Genomic DNA, 15,696 nt, shown 5'->3' on the forward strand with positions numbered 1-15,696 from the left:
TAGACATTCCTGTATTTGACTGGCCGAAGGCGCCATTTCCTGTCCTGAAGTATCCACTAACAAAATACGAAAGAGAAAACAAAGCAGAAGAAGATAAATGTTTGGAAATGGTAAATGTCAATTGCCATAGTTTAAGGTTTTATGTTAGTAATGCTATTTCAATTTTTACAACATTTTGTAGTTCTGTTTTTTATTCTGGTTTCTTTAAATTAGGCCCGTCAGGCGATCATTGACAGTAATAATGCGGGCAAACCAGTTGCAGGAATAATTGTCGAACCCATTCAAGCTGAAGGAGGTGAGAAAAGGGAATCAATTTGCACCTAGAGATATATATTATTATATATATGATTATATATTGAAATATTTTATTTGCATTCAGGAGATAACCATGCAAGTGCTGACTTCTTTAATTCTCTTCAGAGGATTGCTAAAGAGGTAAGAATCCAGTTATCCTGGGTCTTTTTCTTTTTACTGAAGCTCCATTCCTTGAGAAAATATGGCAACCCATCAATCCGAGAAATTGGGTTGTCACGAGTGGCTCTACATCCATATGTACATATGCACGCTGAATATTTTGCATACACAGTACAAGCGACTAAAGTATGCTTGTTGTTACCATACGTTCAGATTAAATTTAGTAAGTTTAATTTTTTTTTGTTTTTTGTTTTTGTTTTTGTTTTTGTTCCGTTTTTGTAAAAAACCATCAAGTGTGTTTAAAATTCCAACTTATTTTAGCCAGCGGACGGATCGTTAAAAGTAAAACACTTCACACGAAAACAAACTGACCATGAAAGATCGTTATTATGTCGCAGAGAAATCAACTGAATGCTACATTCTAATCCGGCAGCACAGGGCGAAAACCGTAACCTGTGAGCCATGGAGTAAAAAAATAAATGTACATTAACTAATCCTAAAAAGCTTTTCCGTTGTGTCTACGGTCCTCCTTCTAACAGGAATTCAAACTGCCACCTTGAAAGTCCGGGCAATATTCAGCGTGCCCGAGAGTACTGCCCTCTGCATCTTTCGCAGTACGTCTGTGCTTTTGCCTCCCACCAGCTCGCGCATCATGACATCCAGCTGCCGTGACCACCCCCCGAGGGCATCCATAATGATGTTATATTGCTTCACCTCGTAGCCTGGGAACTGCTGCCTTAGTTCTCAGCGAAGGGGTCCGTACTTCAGTGTCTTCTCTTCATCCTTTCTTGTCCGATTGTTAACCCACGGGCAGCTCATTTCCAGCGTCACAACTCTCTTGCACATATGATTTGCAATGCGTGCATCCACCCTGTTGCATCTGACCTCTTGTTGATCTGCATATATAGGGACATCCCAGTAAGCTTTAACATTGTCTGGCTCATACACGGGCTTCGGCTTGTCGGGTGAGTACCAGGGTGGTATCTCGTCCATAAATCCCTCATCATACAACAGTTCGTAAAACAGTACCTTCAGTGCTGCGTCGTGTCTAGAGAGATACTTTCTCTGGGCCAGCGCACTGCATCCTGACAAGATATGTGCCACACTCTTTGGAGCCTTGCCGCATAATCTGCGCCTCACCTCGCCTTCTCTGTATGTGTGGGTCTTCTGACTCGTGTATACTCGCGTTGGCAATAGCTGCTCGTGTAGCTTGACGAGTCCAGCAATTGTGTGTGATGGGCAGTTCTTCCACTCTGTGAGCCACCAGAAACACCCATCGGCACTCAAACTCTCATCCTCCAGCCTAGTAGTCACTAGACGCCCTTGCCACCGTTGGTTTCTGATCTCATCCTCTAAATTCTCAATTTGGCACCTCCGCACCTCTTTCTTGATCCCTTGCGCGTGTTCCAAATCCAACTCCAGCCCCAACTCCTCCGCGCACTTAGCCGCTTCTTTAAAAGTTGACCTACGCCCCATCCTCGCCGCTTGCTCTTCAAACTCCCGTACCATTCCCAGTGCACGATCTTCATTACCATGGAGTCTGACTGCACCCTTGATTTTTGTGGCTTTGTACTCCATTTCAACAGAGCGCAATCCCCGCCCTCGTCTACTTCTTGGCATATGCAACAATGCATTCGAACTACATGGGTGTCTACCCCCACTCTCGACAACAATCTTGCGCGCTTCACTATCGATCTGCTTAAGTTCCATCACCGGCCATTGTTGTGTCCACATAAGATATCCAAGGACAGGCAATGCAAACTGATTTGACGCTACCACCCGATTATAATCGGACAAGGGACTTGTCCAAATAACTGACAATCGTCTGAGACACTCTCTTGCTGCACACTTATCCTCTTGCCTAACACTCTCAAGTACTCTAAGGAACTTGTACCGCTCACCATCATCAAGACATGGTATTCTAGTCGACTCCACAACTCTTCCCCCTGAGAAAGCAGTCACTTGTACCCCCCCCCTTTTCACATGGGCCACCGCACACTTCTCTAGGTTCCACTGGAGCCCCACATCCTCCATAGATGACTTAACCATCTTCATAACCCGTTCAAGCTTACTCTTGATAACCCGTTCAAGCTTACTCTTACTATTATTGTTATCATTATTATTATTATTACCGTTATTATTGTTTTTATACCTATTGTCATAGTAATCTTAACTCTTTCCTGGCAGTTCGGTGCTCTGTTTATTGTTGATGAAGTACAGACAGGATGTGGAAGTACCGGGAAATTCTGGTAAGTATTTATATTAACCCTTAATCAACCAAACACGAATACGTCTTGGGAAAAAAAAAGTGATTTCAGCGCTGGTTACCATGAGAACCGAGGGTTAAATTCCCTGAGGTGGTATTGGGCTCTCGGTTAGTCTTAAGAACCGCGTTGCGTAGATGCAAAAATAACGCATTTCTAATATTTCCTTGTGTCATCAAAATATGGGCGCAAAAGACGGATTCTAATCAGTTTACTCTGAAGTTTTTTACAACCATGAAATCGAAACTCGCCCGAAATTTCAACACAGTCTTAGACACGATGTGAATTGCTACATGTCGACTGCATAGAGCTAGTTTTCTACAGACGTTGAGGGCCACTGGTTACACGTCACCCTTTGTCGCTTTGTGCTTCGCTGTGATTGGTTGGTTTTAAAATCAGTGATTGGCGCATTTCGATGACGAGTTTCCTCAGTGGTCTGCTGTCCTGCTGTTGAGTCATAACTTTACTGATTTCTCGATGAAGGGTATCCATCTGTCTGTAGTTTCGGTACCAGCCTCATTAACACTGCATGTGTAAAACTATGGGGACCTCGATTGATACACTTTACGTCATTTCAAAACGTGCAGCATTCTGTGTTATGTACGTGCTCTTGTCTGCGTTTTAGCGAGTTGGATGTCTCTGTTTAATTCTTACTTACGCAGTTCGTTTAGTTCGTAAATTTTGTTGCATTCACAGGGAGTCCTTTAGACCATCTTGTTTACAGGATTACATAATACATATTTCTTACAGGATTTCCAGTAAAATTCTCGAAATCTTACCTTGGTTTGACTTGAAGACTTCTCTGAGAAAGAATCAAGGAAAATGACATTTGACACGCAGAGCTCTGCCTTTTTAACGATTTTTGCACAAGCAAAAACACATAAAAAAAATGAAAGCCAAAAAAGTAGATAAGATATAATTTTATTGACCCGTTAGGGCACACGAACACTGGGGTCTCGTTGAACCTCCTGACATAGTGACCTTCTCAAAAAAGATGCTGATCGGTGGGTTCTACCATAGGCCAGAAATACGAGTTCAGCAGGTTAGTTTCTATTCCAGTAAAACAACGTGTTGCAGTTTTATTGTGCCAATAGTTTCATTGTCTTATTTAGAATGATGTACTCTAGCTGTAACTCGATGTGCATTTTTGCTCGTTTGTTACGGTCTGTGCATTGGTGTAGTAACTTGTACCCAGTGCTAAAGCCGGTTTTATGGGTGGTTACCTTTGCCATAAATCAAAGCTTGCAGGTCATACCATTCCGTTGTAAATCGTATCAGTCTGGTCATACCAGTCGCCTCCTACCTGAATCCTGCTATTGTGCTGGACGTTGCACAGATGAAAGTCAAGTGAAACTCTCGGTCCGTTTTTAAAGTTGTCGGTCCGCTTATATTGAACAATTGAAAGGGTGCTGTTTTAGGACTGGGACTGGAACTGGGAACGTGAAAAGTGTGAAAAGTGGTTGGTTACTATTGGCGCCTGCGCCGAGTTCACCGGAAAATTAGCAAGTTCAAAAACGAGTTCATTTGTTCCTAAGTAATTGTTTCATATATTTGACTGTTTTTTATTTTTTCTTAGCCACTACGTATTTTTAACACGTGGATGGGGGATCAAAGCAAACTTGTCCTTTTAAAAGAAGTTGTTAAAGTGATCCAAGAGGAAAGCTTACTTCAAAGAGTACAAGAAAGTGGCAAGGCGCTGTTGAATGGCTTGGAACATATGCAGGTAATCACACCTGTACTGTGGTGTGGTGTGGTGTGGTCCATTTGATGTAGTACTTACAGTTTTTAAGAGCTATATATGCTACATGTAGTATTCCTTTTTGAAAAGTAAATGTGCTTTTGATTTGAATCATATAGTGTTTGGTTTATTTTTCCATTGCACTTCATGCCATGGTTTTGAATATTTAATCCTTTAACTTCCATATTCTAGGTAGCAATTCTCGTTCCTGAGTGTCATACATTTCCTTACACTAACACCAAGGGGGATATTTCTTTTAGTATACGCTAAACTGGTGAGGTAGTGTAGCACAAAAGGACACTGAAACTTATTCAGATCCCAAGTGTGCGCCAAGTTGGGTATAACCAATTTCGTATCCAAAAACCGCGATTGGAATAGTTTTTTTTAAATTTTTAGATGTTTGGAACTTTTTTTTAGCTCCACAACAATAGCCGCAATGCATTTCCATATAGAGTCGCTAGGAATATGAGCTGATAACCGGAGTCGAGGGAACCAATCAGAAAAATGGAAATGCAAAATCTGGAGTTGAAAATTTAATAACGAAGGATCTTCATCATCATCATCTTTATTTGCCTTATTTTAACAATAAAAAATATTTAATTACAGCGATAACAGTTAGAAGGCGAGGAGACCCAAGAAGCCACCAGGCTTATGGGAGAGCCACCTCACTTACAATAATAAAGCAAGTAAAGAAAAAGTGCTGCGAATGTGCGGCTTGGCCAATCCAGTGATTATTTAAGTAAAAACTCTTGCAATTTCGTTTTAAAGCTGAGAAAGTTTGACGAAAGAGTGACTGAAATAGGGAGAGAGTTCCAAATTTTAGGACCTTGGTAGAGAATTGTAAATTGCTTGACATTTGTACGGCACAAATGCGTTCGATAGTTACTGGCTGTTCTGGTACCATAGTTGTGAATTTGGCTATTCCTTACAAAAAGATCGAGAAGCACTGGGGGCAATAAGTTATTTTTGAAATAAAACATACATTTGGCGATTTCAAACGTATTGACTTGGAAAATATCTAAAATTCCTAGTTTGGAGAATAAAGGGGCAGAGTGGTCTCGATAGTCTGAGTTGGTGATAGCCCGCACAGCTCGCTTTTGCAAATAATAAATTCTATTTAAGTTAGATACGTATGTGGACGACCAGACGGAGTTACAATAGACGATATAAGGATAAACTAAGGTGAAATACAAAGTGAGTTTGGTTGCAGAGGATAGGGAAAAGCGAGACCTAAATATAATAACTATTGATTTAGCGATTTGTTTACATACATAGCTGATATGGTATTTCCAGGTGAGATGATTGTCAATATAGACCCCAAGGAATTTAGCTACATTAGCTTGCTGTAGGGTTTACCTCCAAAGGAGAGAGAAATGCTGGAGTTAAATTTCTTCTGTCTGGGTTTAAAAATTATATAGTTGGTTTTCTTTATATTAACTGAAAGCTTGTTACATTTTAGCCAAACGTCAATGTTTTGGAGTTCATCATTAAGTATGGATTCTAAGCAATTTAGATTTGAGTGAGAATAAAATATACTGGTATCATCAGCGAAAAAAAGAGGGTCTGATAATTCAGAGGCATTAGGAAGGTTATTAATGTATAGAATAAACAATAGTGGGCCTAAAATCGAACCTTGAGGGACACCACACTTGATGGTTTGCATCGGAGAGTAAGCTGATTGAACTGGACAAATTGCTGGCGGACAGAAAAGTAGCTTTTAAACCACTGCAGAGCCACTTCAGAGTTTGAGTAGCCATTCAGAAGGTGTCTTTTATGCTGTCCATTGGTTTAGTATGTACTAAATCAAGATAACACTCTCTAGGAAGTAAACTTGTCTGTTCCCATAACCTGTTAGCGTGGTAAAGAAGTGGAATCGCAAGGATAAGTTACGTGTGAGTCACCTCTGAGAGTTGAAGGTTAAAGGTAGAACTGCCATTATTATAATGGTGACGTCAATTTTGCGTTTGTCCTTCAATAGATCATAAGTAAAAAATCCATCAAAATGCGTGTATAGATATGGCTTATTGACCAAGCGTGAGGTCAAGATGGCTGGATATTGGCTGAGTTCTTTTTTCGGTTTTTGTGGACCTTGACTCGCCTTGGTCCATAAAAAGGCAAAAAAGGAACGAGGCAAATATCCAGCCATCCTGACCGAAGAAGCTTGGTCAATAAAGGATTCATTATTTAGCAAAAAGATTTCGCTTTAAAATCAGAATCAAAAATAACTTTGTATGTTTTTCTTTGTTTTGAATGTCTTCTGCCACTGTTGCGACTTTATCGCTGATGTTGGGTTAAAGTTACGAACCTTGTTAGTCCGCTCCTTGCACTTTTTTTCTTGCGCGGGATCAAAGCGGACAATCCTGAGCGGCCGGCCCATCCTGCCCGCTCGGGTAGCCAATCAGAACACAAGGTTCGCTTCATATTGCTCATGAGCGCTGCCAACTAGATAATTACTCAGCTTATCATATAAATAAATGGTACAAATGTACTAGTGTTCTATCACAAATGCTGCAATCTGACTGGTTTTTCTACTTGCTGTCTATTCCGGTGTTGATAGTGATTAAAGTGAGTAGCCTTGCGATGTACGGTTGTCAATTATTAGTAATTTCTAAGGAGAAATCAAGTCTGAAGTATGTCTAAGATTTTCTTAACATGTATATCTTAGTTTATTATCCAACTGTGCTTCGTAGAGTACAAATAACGCGCGAAACGAGTACAAATATCACGCAATATTTATATTCTAGAAGTGTCCGCGAAAGTTTGTGTTTTGACTCGTTCTACGGGCTCAACTTGTAAAAGTATTCAGCGATACTACACAACAAAACGTCCAATACGATATAATTATGTTCTTTTGTAACTACATACGGGTGAATTTCGATAAGTAGTTTTGAGGTTGTTAACACAACATTTTTCATACTTTAGGAAAAATATCCTGGATTGTTTTCTCGTGCCCGTGGTGTAGGAACATTTTGTGCTATCGATTGCGCTGATGCAGATATTAAAGCAGAATTTCTTTCAAAGATGAAAGCCAATGGTATGTATTCAATTCACCTAAAGGCTCAGCATTTTAGGTTACAAGTGTGCTTTTGACCTTCTCTCCCTCTTTTTCGAAGAAAACTACCAGGTAAACCTCTATATTTGACATAGATGTCATACTAGGACTCCTCCACAAAGAAATCGCGCTGACACATTCGTAACGAAATATTCTCAGAAATAAAAAGTAATTAAAATTTTCTGACAGTTTTACTTTGTGAAGTTATGGTAGCAGAGTGGTAAGATCTTGGATTAAGTGTCAACTGAAAATTACAGAGTTTCTGAAGTTGTTGTCCTGATAGTTACGGCAGTGTTAAAATCTTCTTTGGTAGGAAGGGCTCAGCACATCTTTGTATTGATTGCCTGTCTTCACAGAGAAACTCCAGTCAGGATCTCATTATTGTCTCAATTTTTTTCCATCAGGTGTTGAGATGGGAGGTGGGAGTGGGGAAGTTAGCATCCGCTTCAGACCAACATTAACTTTTTCACCACATCATGCAGACATTCTGTTTGAAGTAATGGATACAGTGGCTTCCCAAATGTAATGACATTGGATGTCGTTTACTCTTCGTGAACCACACTTAGCATCCTTTTGATCTAAAATCGTGTTCTGTTGCAATGACATTGTGTGCTTTACTTAACATTTTAAGTTATATTCCTTCGAGTACTCTATTAGACGGAGATGAAAACTATGATTTTGTCATGTTTGGAGGTTGCAGACTTGGAAGGTTTTAGAATACACCTCGGTGGCGGCCATAATCTAAGTACACAGATTAACTTACTATTTGGAAAGTTCTGATATCTTCATTGGCTTTATAGTTAGTGTTGCGACCTCGTCCTAACCCCTCACGGTGTTTTCATTATCAGAAGGAATTGCAACAAATTAACTGACTTGGGTAGCTCAAGCAGTAGTTTAGCCTTGAAGAATGTTCAGTTCTTGGACTGTTTAAATGATATAACTGAACTCTCACGTACTAGTTACAAAAATACCTGTGGAAGACTTGATTAATTAAAAAATCTCAAATGAAATCAGCCATTGGGACAACCAAGGGGTTATTTAGGGAAAACTGTATCTGCTCAATTTTACACATATGGCATTATATTCATACTAAACTGTTGAGTGGCCAGTTTAATAAGTACTTTTGACTTGACTTGCAGAAATGTTTTGGTTTTATTCATTAAAAATACCTTGCCACCAAAAAGGGGCCATTTAAATTGAGCCCCCCACCCCTTCTGATAATTTTCATTTTCCCCTCCAACACTGTTTATTAAATCGACAATGAAATGACAAGAAAAGACACATTTTTAATACTGAGCAGCATACATAAAACTTGCTTTACCAATCCAACTGAGAGCTTACAAACACCAAGTAACTTGGGTTAAAATGAATGAGATGCAGTATACATGAGTCTTCCACTGTAATTTCACAAAGCACACAGTCATCCAATCTCCTCACCATTTGGTAGAATACTGTAATATAGGAATTATATTAAAAAGTTGTTGACTTAAAGTTTCACTAATCACAATAATGAAAAAAAGATGGGTAATTCTCAAGAGAAGCTGTCAGTTTAAGTAGACACAGTGAAATCCCATTTGAAGGCTTAAGCTGAGTACCCTGCTCACGTTAATGTATATCCAGTGCCTTGGATATGAACTCTACAGCATCTTCTACAGTGAAAACCTTTTCAGCCTCTTCATCTGAAATTTCAATACCTAGAGATAATGATGCAAAAAATTAATTCCTCCATTTACAGGTACTCTGTGGTCACACCACAATCATCTTCTGGTAGATCAGCAGAACACAGAGCTATAATCAGAATCCTATACATGTACAAAGGGTTACTTCCCTGATTACTATTATATGCTTTTCAGAGAAGCTTTTTTAACACACAATTTCTTAAGTTAACTTTTCTGGTCAAAAAGCCATACTGGTAACTACCAAGCCCTGACAAATTTTTTTTTTATTTTAATTACTACTCGAACAGCTAGTTCAAAGTAAAGTTCCACATCCTAGGATTTCAAATTGTACCCGCAACACATTTTTGTTTTCTTAGCTACAGATCATAGGAAACTGTTACCTTTAAGTATTTCTTAGTTAAGTGAAGTACACTGAAACCAATTTTCTGTTAAAGATTTAAGACAATTTGAGGACATGTTTGCTGAGGGTCTGGCACTACTAATGACACTACTAAGGAGGCCCTGCAAGGACACCATTACACTTTTCATCTTCTGCAATTGCCCACAATGGACAGCATTGTGATTGGTGAAAAATGATTGCTCCTTTCATTTTGACACAAAATTGTCTTTGCCTTCACAAGCCATATTCCAGCATTGTCCATTTGTTTATCTTATTTGTCTCATTGTACTGCAATGATCTTTGTTTTCAAGGTTTCCTTCTCCTCCTAAGTGACTGCACACCTCTAAAGGTTCTAAGTTGAGGAGATATACTTTAAAATGCACTCTATTTGTGAATGAGTATTGTTTTTGAACTGCATCAAATTAGATAAGCAGTAATGAGGAGCAGAGTTTACTATGTTAGAAAACCACACAATTATTCTTGTCTGTTAATGTGTTCCATCAATGTTGGATCAGGCCATTCATTCAATGAAATTGTTCCCAAGCTTTTAAAAGTCACAGACTAACTTACCTACCCACCAGATAGCTTTATGGGTACTAGCTTTTCAAAAGGAAGTTTCCAAAAAAAAAAAAAAAGAAACTGAGAAAGTCTAGATCAGGGTTTGCTGCTTTAGGGCAAAGTTAACCACTGTATGGTACATTGCATTTTTAAAAATCTCCACTCTATTCCTTTCAAATGTTTCATTTTCATTTAACTTTGCCATTCTATTCACTTGACTTTGCCAGAAGATGTGTACATGTAACACTGTATGAATGGAAATACTAAGAAACACCATTTTTCCCTTATTTCCAGTCATTTGATCTTTTCTTTCAACAACTGAAACTCCTGATAATGTGAACATTTTTTCTATTTTCCTTTGAAGTTCAATGAAATTATGAGTCAACAGTGCTTGGATTCCCTCTAATATATAGTGTATGTGATGTAATTAACGAATTGGAGACAAACATGGAAGATTAATAACTGATGCCAGCATTAAATTGTAACCTATTAGGGTTATTCACCGACTCTAGGAGGAGAGAGAAACTCGAGTCAAACAATAACATGATGCCAGGAAAAAGTCACCTCCACCAAACATTTGAACTGAAGTCTATATTCTCCAGAAAAGCAAATTCACTTACCAAATTCATCTTCTAGTGCCATGACAATTTCCACTACATCCAAACTGTCCAACCCAAGATCAGTGACAAAGTGACTCTTACTTGAGACCTGTGCAAAAGAAAACAAGAAAAATGAAAAGAAAAATGAAGTAGGGTTTTTCACTTTCCAAGTTTTGACACAATTTCACACCTCTAGGTGATCACAAATCAAGCATATCAACAACCCAAAAACTGGAAATGCCAATGGCCAATAGAAACTCAGAGGCATCCCAATTGACGTCAGCAAGGAGACTCGCAGCAAAAACATGTTAACCCCAGGGGCATAGCCAGGATTTTTCCATGGGGGGGTTCACACTGTGTCATACAGAGGTTGCTCACCAGATTGTCAGGTCAGGTCAACATCCTTGCTGTGTTTTACATAAAAAAGGGGGGATCAAGGACACCTGGGACTCCCACCAGGTACAGCAGAGGTCCTTGCACCTCTAACCAACCTTAGTTCAATTACCTGCCAGCAATTTTGATTTCAATTGTTTTTTTTCTAAGCAGGCAATGGCAGAATTCATTAATGGTTGCTGGTTGGGTGCAAAAAGTATAAATTGCTTCAACAACAATCCTGTATCTATTTCAGTGACATTTTTTTTGCCATTCTGGTCATCAAATTTCATTAATTTCTTATGCTTACAGCCAGACTTCCCTTCTACCATTACCCAAGGACTCTTATCCTTTTTATCTCTCCCCATTCATTATCTAGTTTTAGACACTCACAGGTAACAAGATCACTATGTGCAACAAAAATTGGGAGATGTTCACACAACTGAAATTCAAGAACTACAACGTTTTGCCACAAAAAATACTCAGGGAGTCATCTATGGTGGCTCTTTGGCTATTTGCACATTAGTGGGCTTTGAAGTTCAGTTCAAGATAAGTTTTTGTCTATAACTTCAGCTTGCTTCAACGACAATTTTTCTTGGAAACTTAGTTGAAATAACAGTGCTTAGTTTGATATTAGTTTAGTTTATTAGCTTCGCCGACAAGCAGCGACACCACAACAGCTTGTGCCAATTACTGTGGGCCCAGCAAACCCACCCATCCCAGCCCAGGGGAGGACATCCATCACACAGTAATCTCGCGCGTAGGAAATTAACGTCTCCTACCGCTAACCCTACAGGAGACGGGACCTCCATTTATTCGTCCCTATCCGAGAAGACTAGAATATCTAACCATTTCTTGATGTTATAGAAAGGTGGCATATTCTTCTCAATTATTTTAAGACCTTGAGTGTTGGTCCGGCCGGGGCCAATGAAAAAGATATGTCCAAAATATTGGCCATTGAAGGTCTTTGGTATCTTACCTGAAGACAATACATTTCATAAGTGACATCATAACTACACACAATAGTTTTGCATGCTCTTGTCTTGACAAGTACAGCTCAGGAATATGCATGATAAAACAATTTTAGATTCAATTTTTGCATGATAACAATAATTAGCAAGGCCTCAGTTTGCATTATCTGCGTCAGCCTTCGGCTCCAGCTGATAACACAAACTTTAGCCTTGATAATTATCCCTATCATCCCCAACCTCATCTAATAATTGTTAATTTGTAATTTTAACCACCACAACCAGGCTATGATGTTTCACTACAGATGAATGGATCAGGAGAAGCGTCATCATTTTCATATCAGTTTCATTTTGCAACTTCTGAATCCAGATAATAGTTAGGGCAACAGATGATTTTCATACTTTAAGAAGCAACCTGTTCTCATGCACACTAAGCTAATTTCATACATAAAAAAATACGTCTGGTAAGTTAATGACATTATTATGCAACTGTGCTTCATAGGGTAATAAAAATAATGCACAAGATGAGTACAAATGTCATTTGCCCTTCATTTAGACTGGCCGCCATTACCCACTATCTATCTTTCAGTGCAGGCGAATTTTGTGCATATTTCTGGAGTACAAATGTCACTTGTACTCCAGAAGTATCTGCGAAATTCGCCTGCACTGAAATAACAATTTGGCATGTTGGATAATAAATCTTTTATTAGATGTTTTGTTGTATATTATCACTGAGTATTCTTATGAATTGTTTGCCCTACGGGCTCGTCAAAATACGGCACAACTCATAAAAATACTCAGTGATACTACAAAACCAAACGTCTAAAAAGATAAATTTATCTTCTCTCAATGTCTCAATTGGGAAACAGATAAGTAGGCGCTTCCTAATTCTTTCACGTTGCTCTTGGCGAAAATACTTCAGTGTGATCTACCCGACATAACTTCAATAAAATATGCAACATTCACCTTTTCAGCCTCCACTTTATCAAAAAGTTTTAAAACATCCATCGCCCGTGTCTGAATTTCGTCTCTCGTCAATGCCGTTCCTGCGTCAGCGAGCGTGCGAACACCCATAGGATTATATCGCTTTCTTTCAGAGGAGTGAATTCCAGGAAATGGATTCTGCAGGTACTTGAAAGTAGCAAAGACTACCTGTGGTGAAAAGCATACAAAGCGTGTGTGCTGTCTCCGAACTAAAGGGTGATAAAGGAGACTTCTACCCAGACGTCGACACATGTTGGTCGCCATTTTGAGATCTCTGACAACTACCCTCAAGGATGATGGGAATATCAGTGCTATATTGCTCCACGGGCTCAAGGGTTTCTCGGTCGAACGCTGACCTTGTCCCCAGGATGGAGACTGGCCGCCATTACCCGCTATTTTGGAAAAACCTGAGCGAACCCCCCCCCCCCACCCTAAAAAACAAGTAAAAAGCTTGTAACTAGTGAAAGATTCCATGAAATTTCATGTAAGAAAGTGTCATTTTAAAGTATAGAGTGCCGTTGTCTTTAAACTGACCAAGAAACCCGTGGGGCGAGGTGTCATCCTACCGCTGAACCCCCGCCGCTCGGGCGCCCGCGTAATTTGGTGTGATTGAATTATGGTTTTGAATACGGTTACCTTAGCTCTTTCTTCTTACGTCGAGCACGGTCTACTTTTCTTCAGGAGTGTGCTTAGGGCTGCACCTGTTAGACACTGTTCTTACATCTCTGCTTTTGAGGGTGAAGTCAAATCAAGTGATAATTTACATCAAATGAATGGCCGCGTACAGATACTTCATTTAAACTCATCAGGTTCAGATGAGAGATCATACACTGGGATAGCTTCAAGAACATTCCTGGCTGCCTACAAATCAAAGAATGTCGATCATACCGTTAGAGATATAAACCTTTGGGATAAGGAACTTTTACAGTATGATTTATCACACGTGGCCAGCAAAATGCGAATGGTGAGTGGTCAAGATGAACCATCAGACAAAGTGAATTTTGAACCAGTGGAAAGGATGATCAAAACTTTATTTTCGGCAGATAAGCTGGTTGTGTCGTGTCCAATGTGGAATTATAGCATCCCATATGTTTTGAAACAGTATATTGATTGTGTTGTTCAACCTGGATTGACCTTCAGGGAGACATCTAGTGGTCCACAAGGTCTGTTGACCAACAGACCGTTATTACTTATAACCTCCTCCGGTGGTGACTATTCTACAGGCCAGATGAAGGCGCTTGACTATCAGGTTCCTTACTTAAAGGATATATTTGGCTTGATTGGATTTACCGATGTAAGACATATTTATATAAAAAACACAGCACATGAGAAGCGAGAGAAACTGTTGACTTTCATTGAATCAAGCTGCATAGAAGCAGCCATTAAATTTTAACTGTACCTTGTTGAACCAGGGCAGAAATTCTCCAGAAAAACTTTGTTAGTTTACCATGTTGCAAGGGCATTTACTTTAATAAAAATGAATAAGTTGGACGTTTTTAGGTAAAGGTAATCCATCTTGTTGTAAGTTATGATAATTTTTATTAATCCACAAAAATTACCAAATCGTTTTGAAGTTTATATCTTATGTTTATAAGCACGGTGTAAAAAGTTGAAATGTACTAAAATATTTGGTTTATTTTTGTCTCATAATTAAGTCCAATCTTATAATAAACATTTAGATCTAGTTTAAAAGTATGGACTCGTAGGCAATTAAAGACGAATATCTTAGCAGTTTTTCAGAGGTTTGTACTGTCTAAAAAGTTCTGGCTACAGGAGCGTGTTTGCAGAACAATTTAGCATCCACTAGCATATTTTAAGAAGCAGTTGAATTTGCAACTCACCATGACTATTCATCTGCAGAACAAGTAGAATCTGAGGTATTGCAGGGCACAGTCCTATGCTCCATTAATCTCATTTTCCTGGAAAATCAAGATCAAGGATCACTGGATCACCAGATCAAGGATCAAAGATCAAAGGATCAGTTCAAAAATAAATTAATGGGCATGATTGATTGCTCGTCTACATGACTCAGTCAAGATCTCCCATATGCTAAAGCGAAAATAAGAGAAAATACTAAATACTGAAAAAGCCATACCACTTTGTGGATGTGTCAATTTTCACCTACCGACTATTAGGACTGCTATTGAAGACTGACAGCTATAGAGTGGGTTTACTTGTGCATATGCGATATTCACATGAAATTTCTAAATTATCCTGAGTGTTGGTGGGTGATTGCATCTCTGACTTCCGGTGCAATTTCAAAACACGAAGCCACTTTTGGCGACTGCCGGAGTAAACTGCAAATTTTCAGCTGCTTTAACTTCATCTCTTCAAATTTTCACTGACCTCATATACTTAAAGGAAAAGCAGATGGAATGCATCTGAAGAATCCCTTGCTTTGAAGAAGACATTTCAGTTGTTTTTTCCGACGGGATTTGACAGGAGACATGATTCGGAAAGTGATAAGATTATATTGCTCCACTGAGTTGTTGTGAGTCCCCTAGAGTATACATGGAGGCAACAGGTCAAACATCTCATGGACACACACTAGGGATTGAATCAGTTCTTAGTCTTACATGATTTTTTTTAAGAAAGTACCTGACAACTAACAAGGAAGAATTGTTTTTTCTTTTTTCTGTCACCAGTAAGCACAGCAGGCAGAAACTTTAGTCCCACACTTGATCACTTC

At 39.1% G+C, this 15,696-nt stretch overlaps 3 protein-coding genes and 1 pseudogene across 6 annotated transcripts in view; 2 read left to right on the forward strand and 2 right to left on the reverse strand.

Moving 5' to 3' along the window:
- LOC111321860 (4-aminobutyrate aminotransferase, mitochondrial) overlaps window positions 1–8,959 on the forward strand; it is a 26,929-nt gene extending 17,970 nt beyond the window's left edge. For all 4 annotated transcript variants that reach the window (XM_022924844.2, XM_022924845.2, XM_022924846.2 and 1 more), the window contains 8 exons: window positions 1–110; window positions 214–295; window positions 380–435; window positions 2,602–2,663; window positions 3,615–3,720; window positions 4,255–4,401; window positions 7,339–7,450; window positions 7,873–8,959. The exon at window positions 1–110 is cut by the window's left edge and continues 39 nt beyond it. In XM_022924844.2, the coding sequence (XP_022780579.1) occupies window positions 1–110; window positions 214–295; window positions 380–435; window positions 2,602–2,663; window positions 3,615–3,720; window positions 4,255–4,401; window positions 7,339–7,450; window positions 7,873–7,994 (797 nt within the window). In that variant the 3' untranslated portion in view covers window positions 7,995–8,959. The remainder of the gene's footprint in view (window positions 111–213; window positions 296–379; window positions 436–2,601; window positions 2,664–3,614; window positions 3,721–4,254; window positions 4,402–7,338; window positions 7,451–7,872) is intronic.
- Window positions 854–2,181, reverse strand: LOC148722108 (uncharacterized; annotated as a pseudogene).
- On the reverse strand, window positions 8,735–13,307 carry LOC111321861 (uncharacterized). The gene is made up of 3 exons (XM_022924847.2): window positions 12,990–13,307; window positions 10,705–10,792; window positions 8,735–9,162 (listed from the first exon to the last, which is right to left on the reverse strand). Exons 1-3 carry the CDS (start codon window positions 13,269–13,271, stop codon window positions 9,074–9,076), a joined length of 459 nt encoding a protein of 152 aa, XP_022780582.1. The 5' UTR covers window positions 13,272–13,307; the 3' UTR covers window positions 8,735–9,073.
- Window positions 13,308–13,445: 138 nt separating this feature from the next.
- Window positions 13,446–14,741, forward strand: LOC111321856 (uncharacterized). The gene has a single exon (XM_022924840.2). It carries the CDS (start codon window positions 13,624–13,626, stop codon window positions 14,398–14,400), a length of 777 nt encoding a protein of 258 aa, XP_022780575.2. The 5' UTR covers window positions 13,446–13,623; the 3' UTR covers window positions 14,401–14,741.
- The last annotated feature ends 955 nt before the right edge of the window (window positions 14,742–15,696 follow it).

The sequence above is a fragment of the Stylophora pistillata genome, chromosome 10 (genome assembly GCF_964205215.1).
Source record: "Stylophora pistillata chromosome 10, jaStyPist1.2, whole genome shotgun sequence".
NCBI lineage: Eukaryota > Metazoa > Cnidaria > Anthozoa > Scleractinia > Pocilloporidae > Stylophora > Stylophora pistillata.

Coding starts and splice junctions, on each gene's coding strand:
- LOC111321856 (XM_022924840.2), top strand. CDS start 13,624: ATGGTTTTGAATACGGTTACCTTAGCTCTTTCTTCTTACGTCGAGCAC.
- LOC111321861 (XM_022924847.2), bottom strand. CDS start 13,271: ATGGCGACCAACATGTGTCGACGTCTGGGTAGAAGTCTCCTTTATCAC. Junction 10,793..12,989: donor ATAAAGTGGAGGCTGAAAAG/GTGAATGTTGCA, acceptor TCTTTTGCACAG/GTCTCAAGTAAGAGTCACTT. Junction 9,163..10,704: donor GGCACTAGAAGATGAATTTG/GTAAGTGAATTT, acceptor CATTATCTCTAG/GTATTGAAATTTCAGATGAA.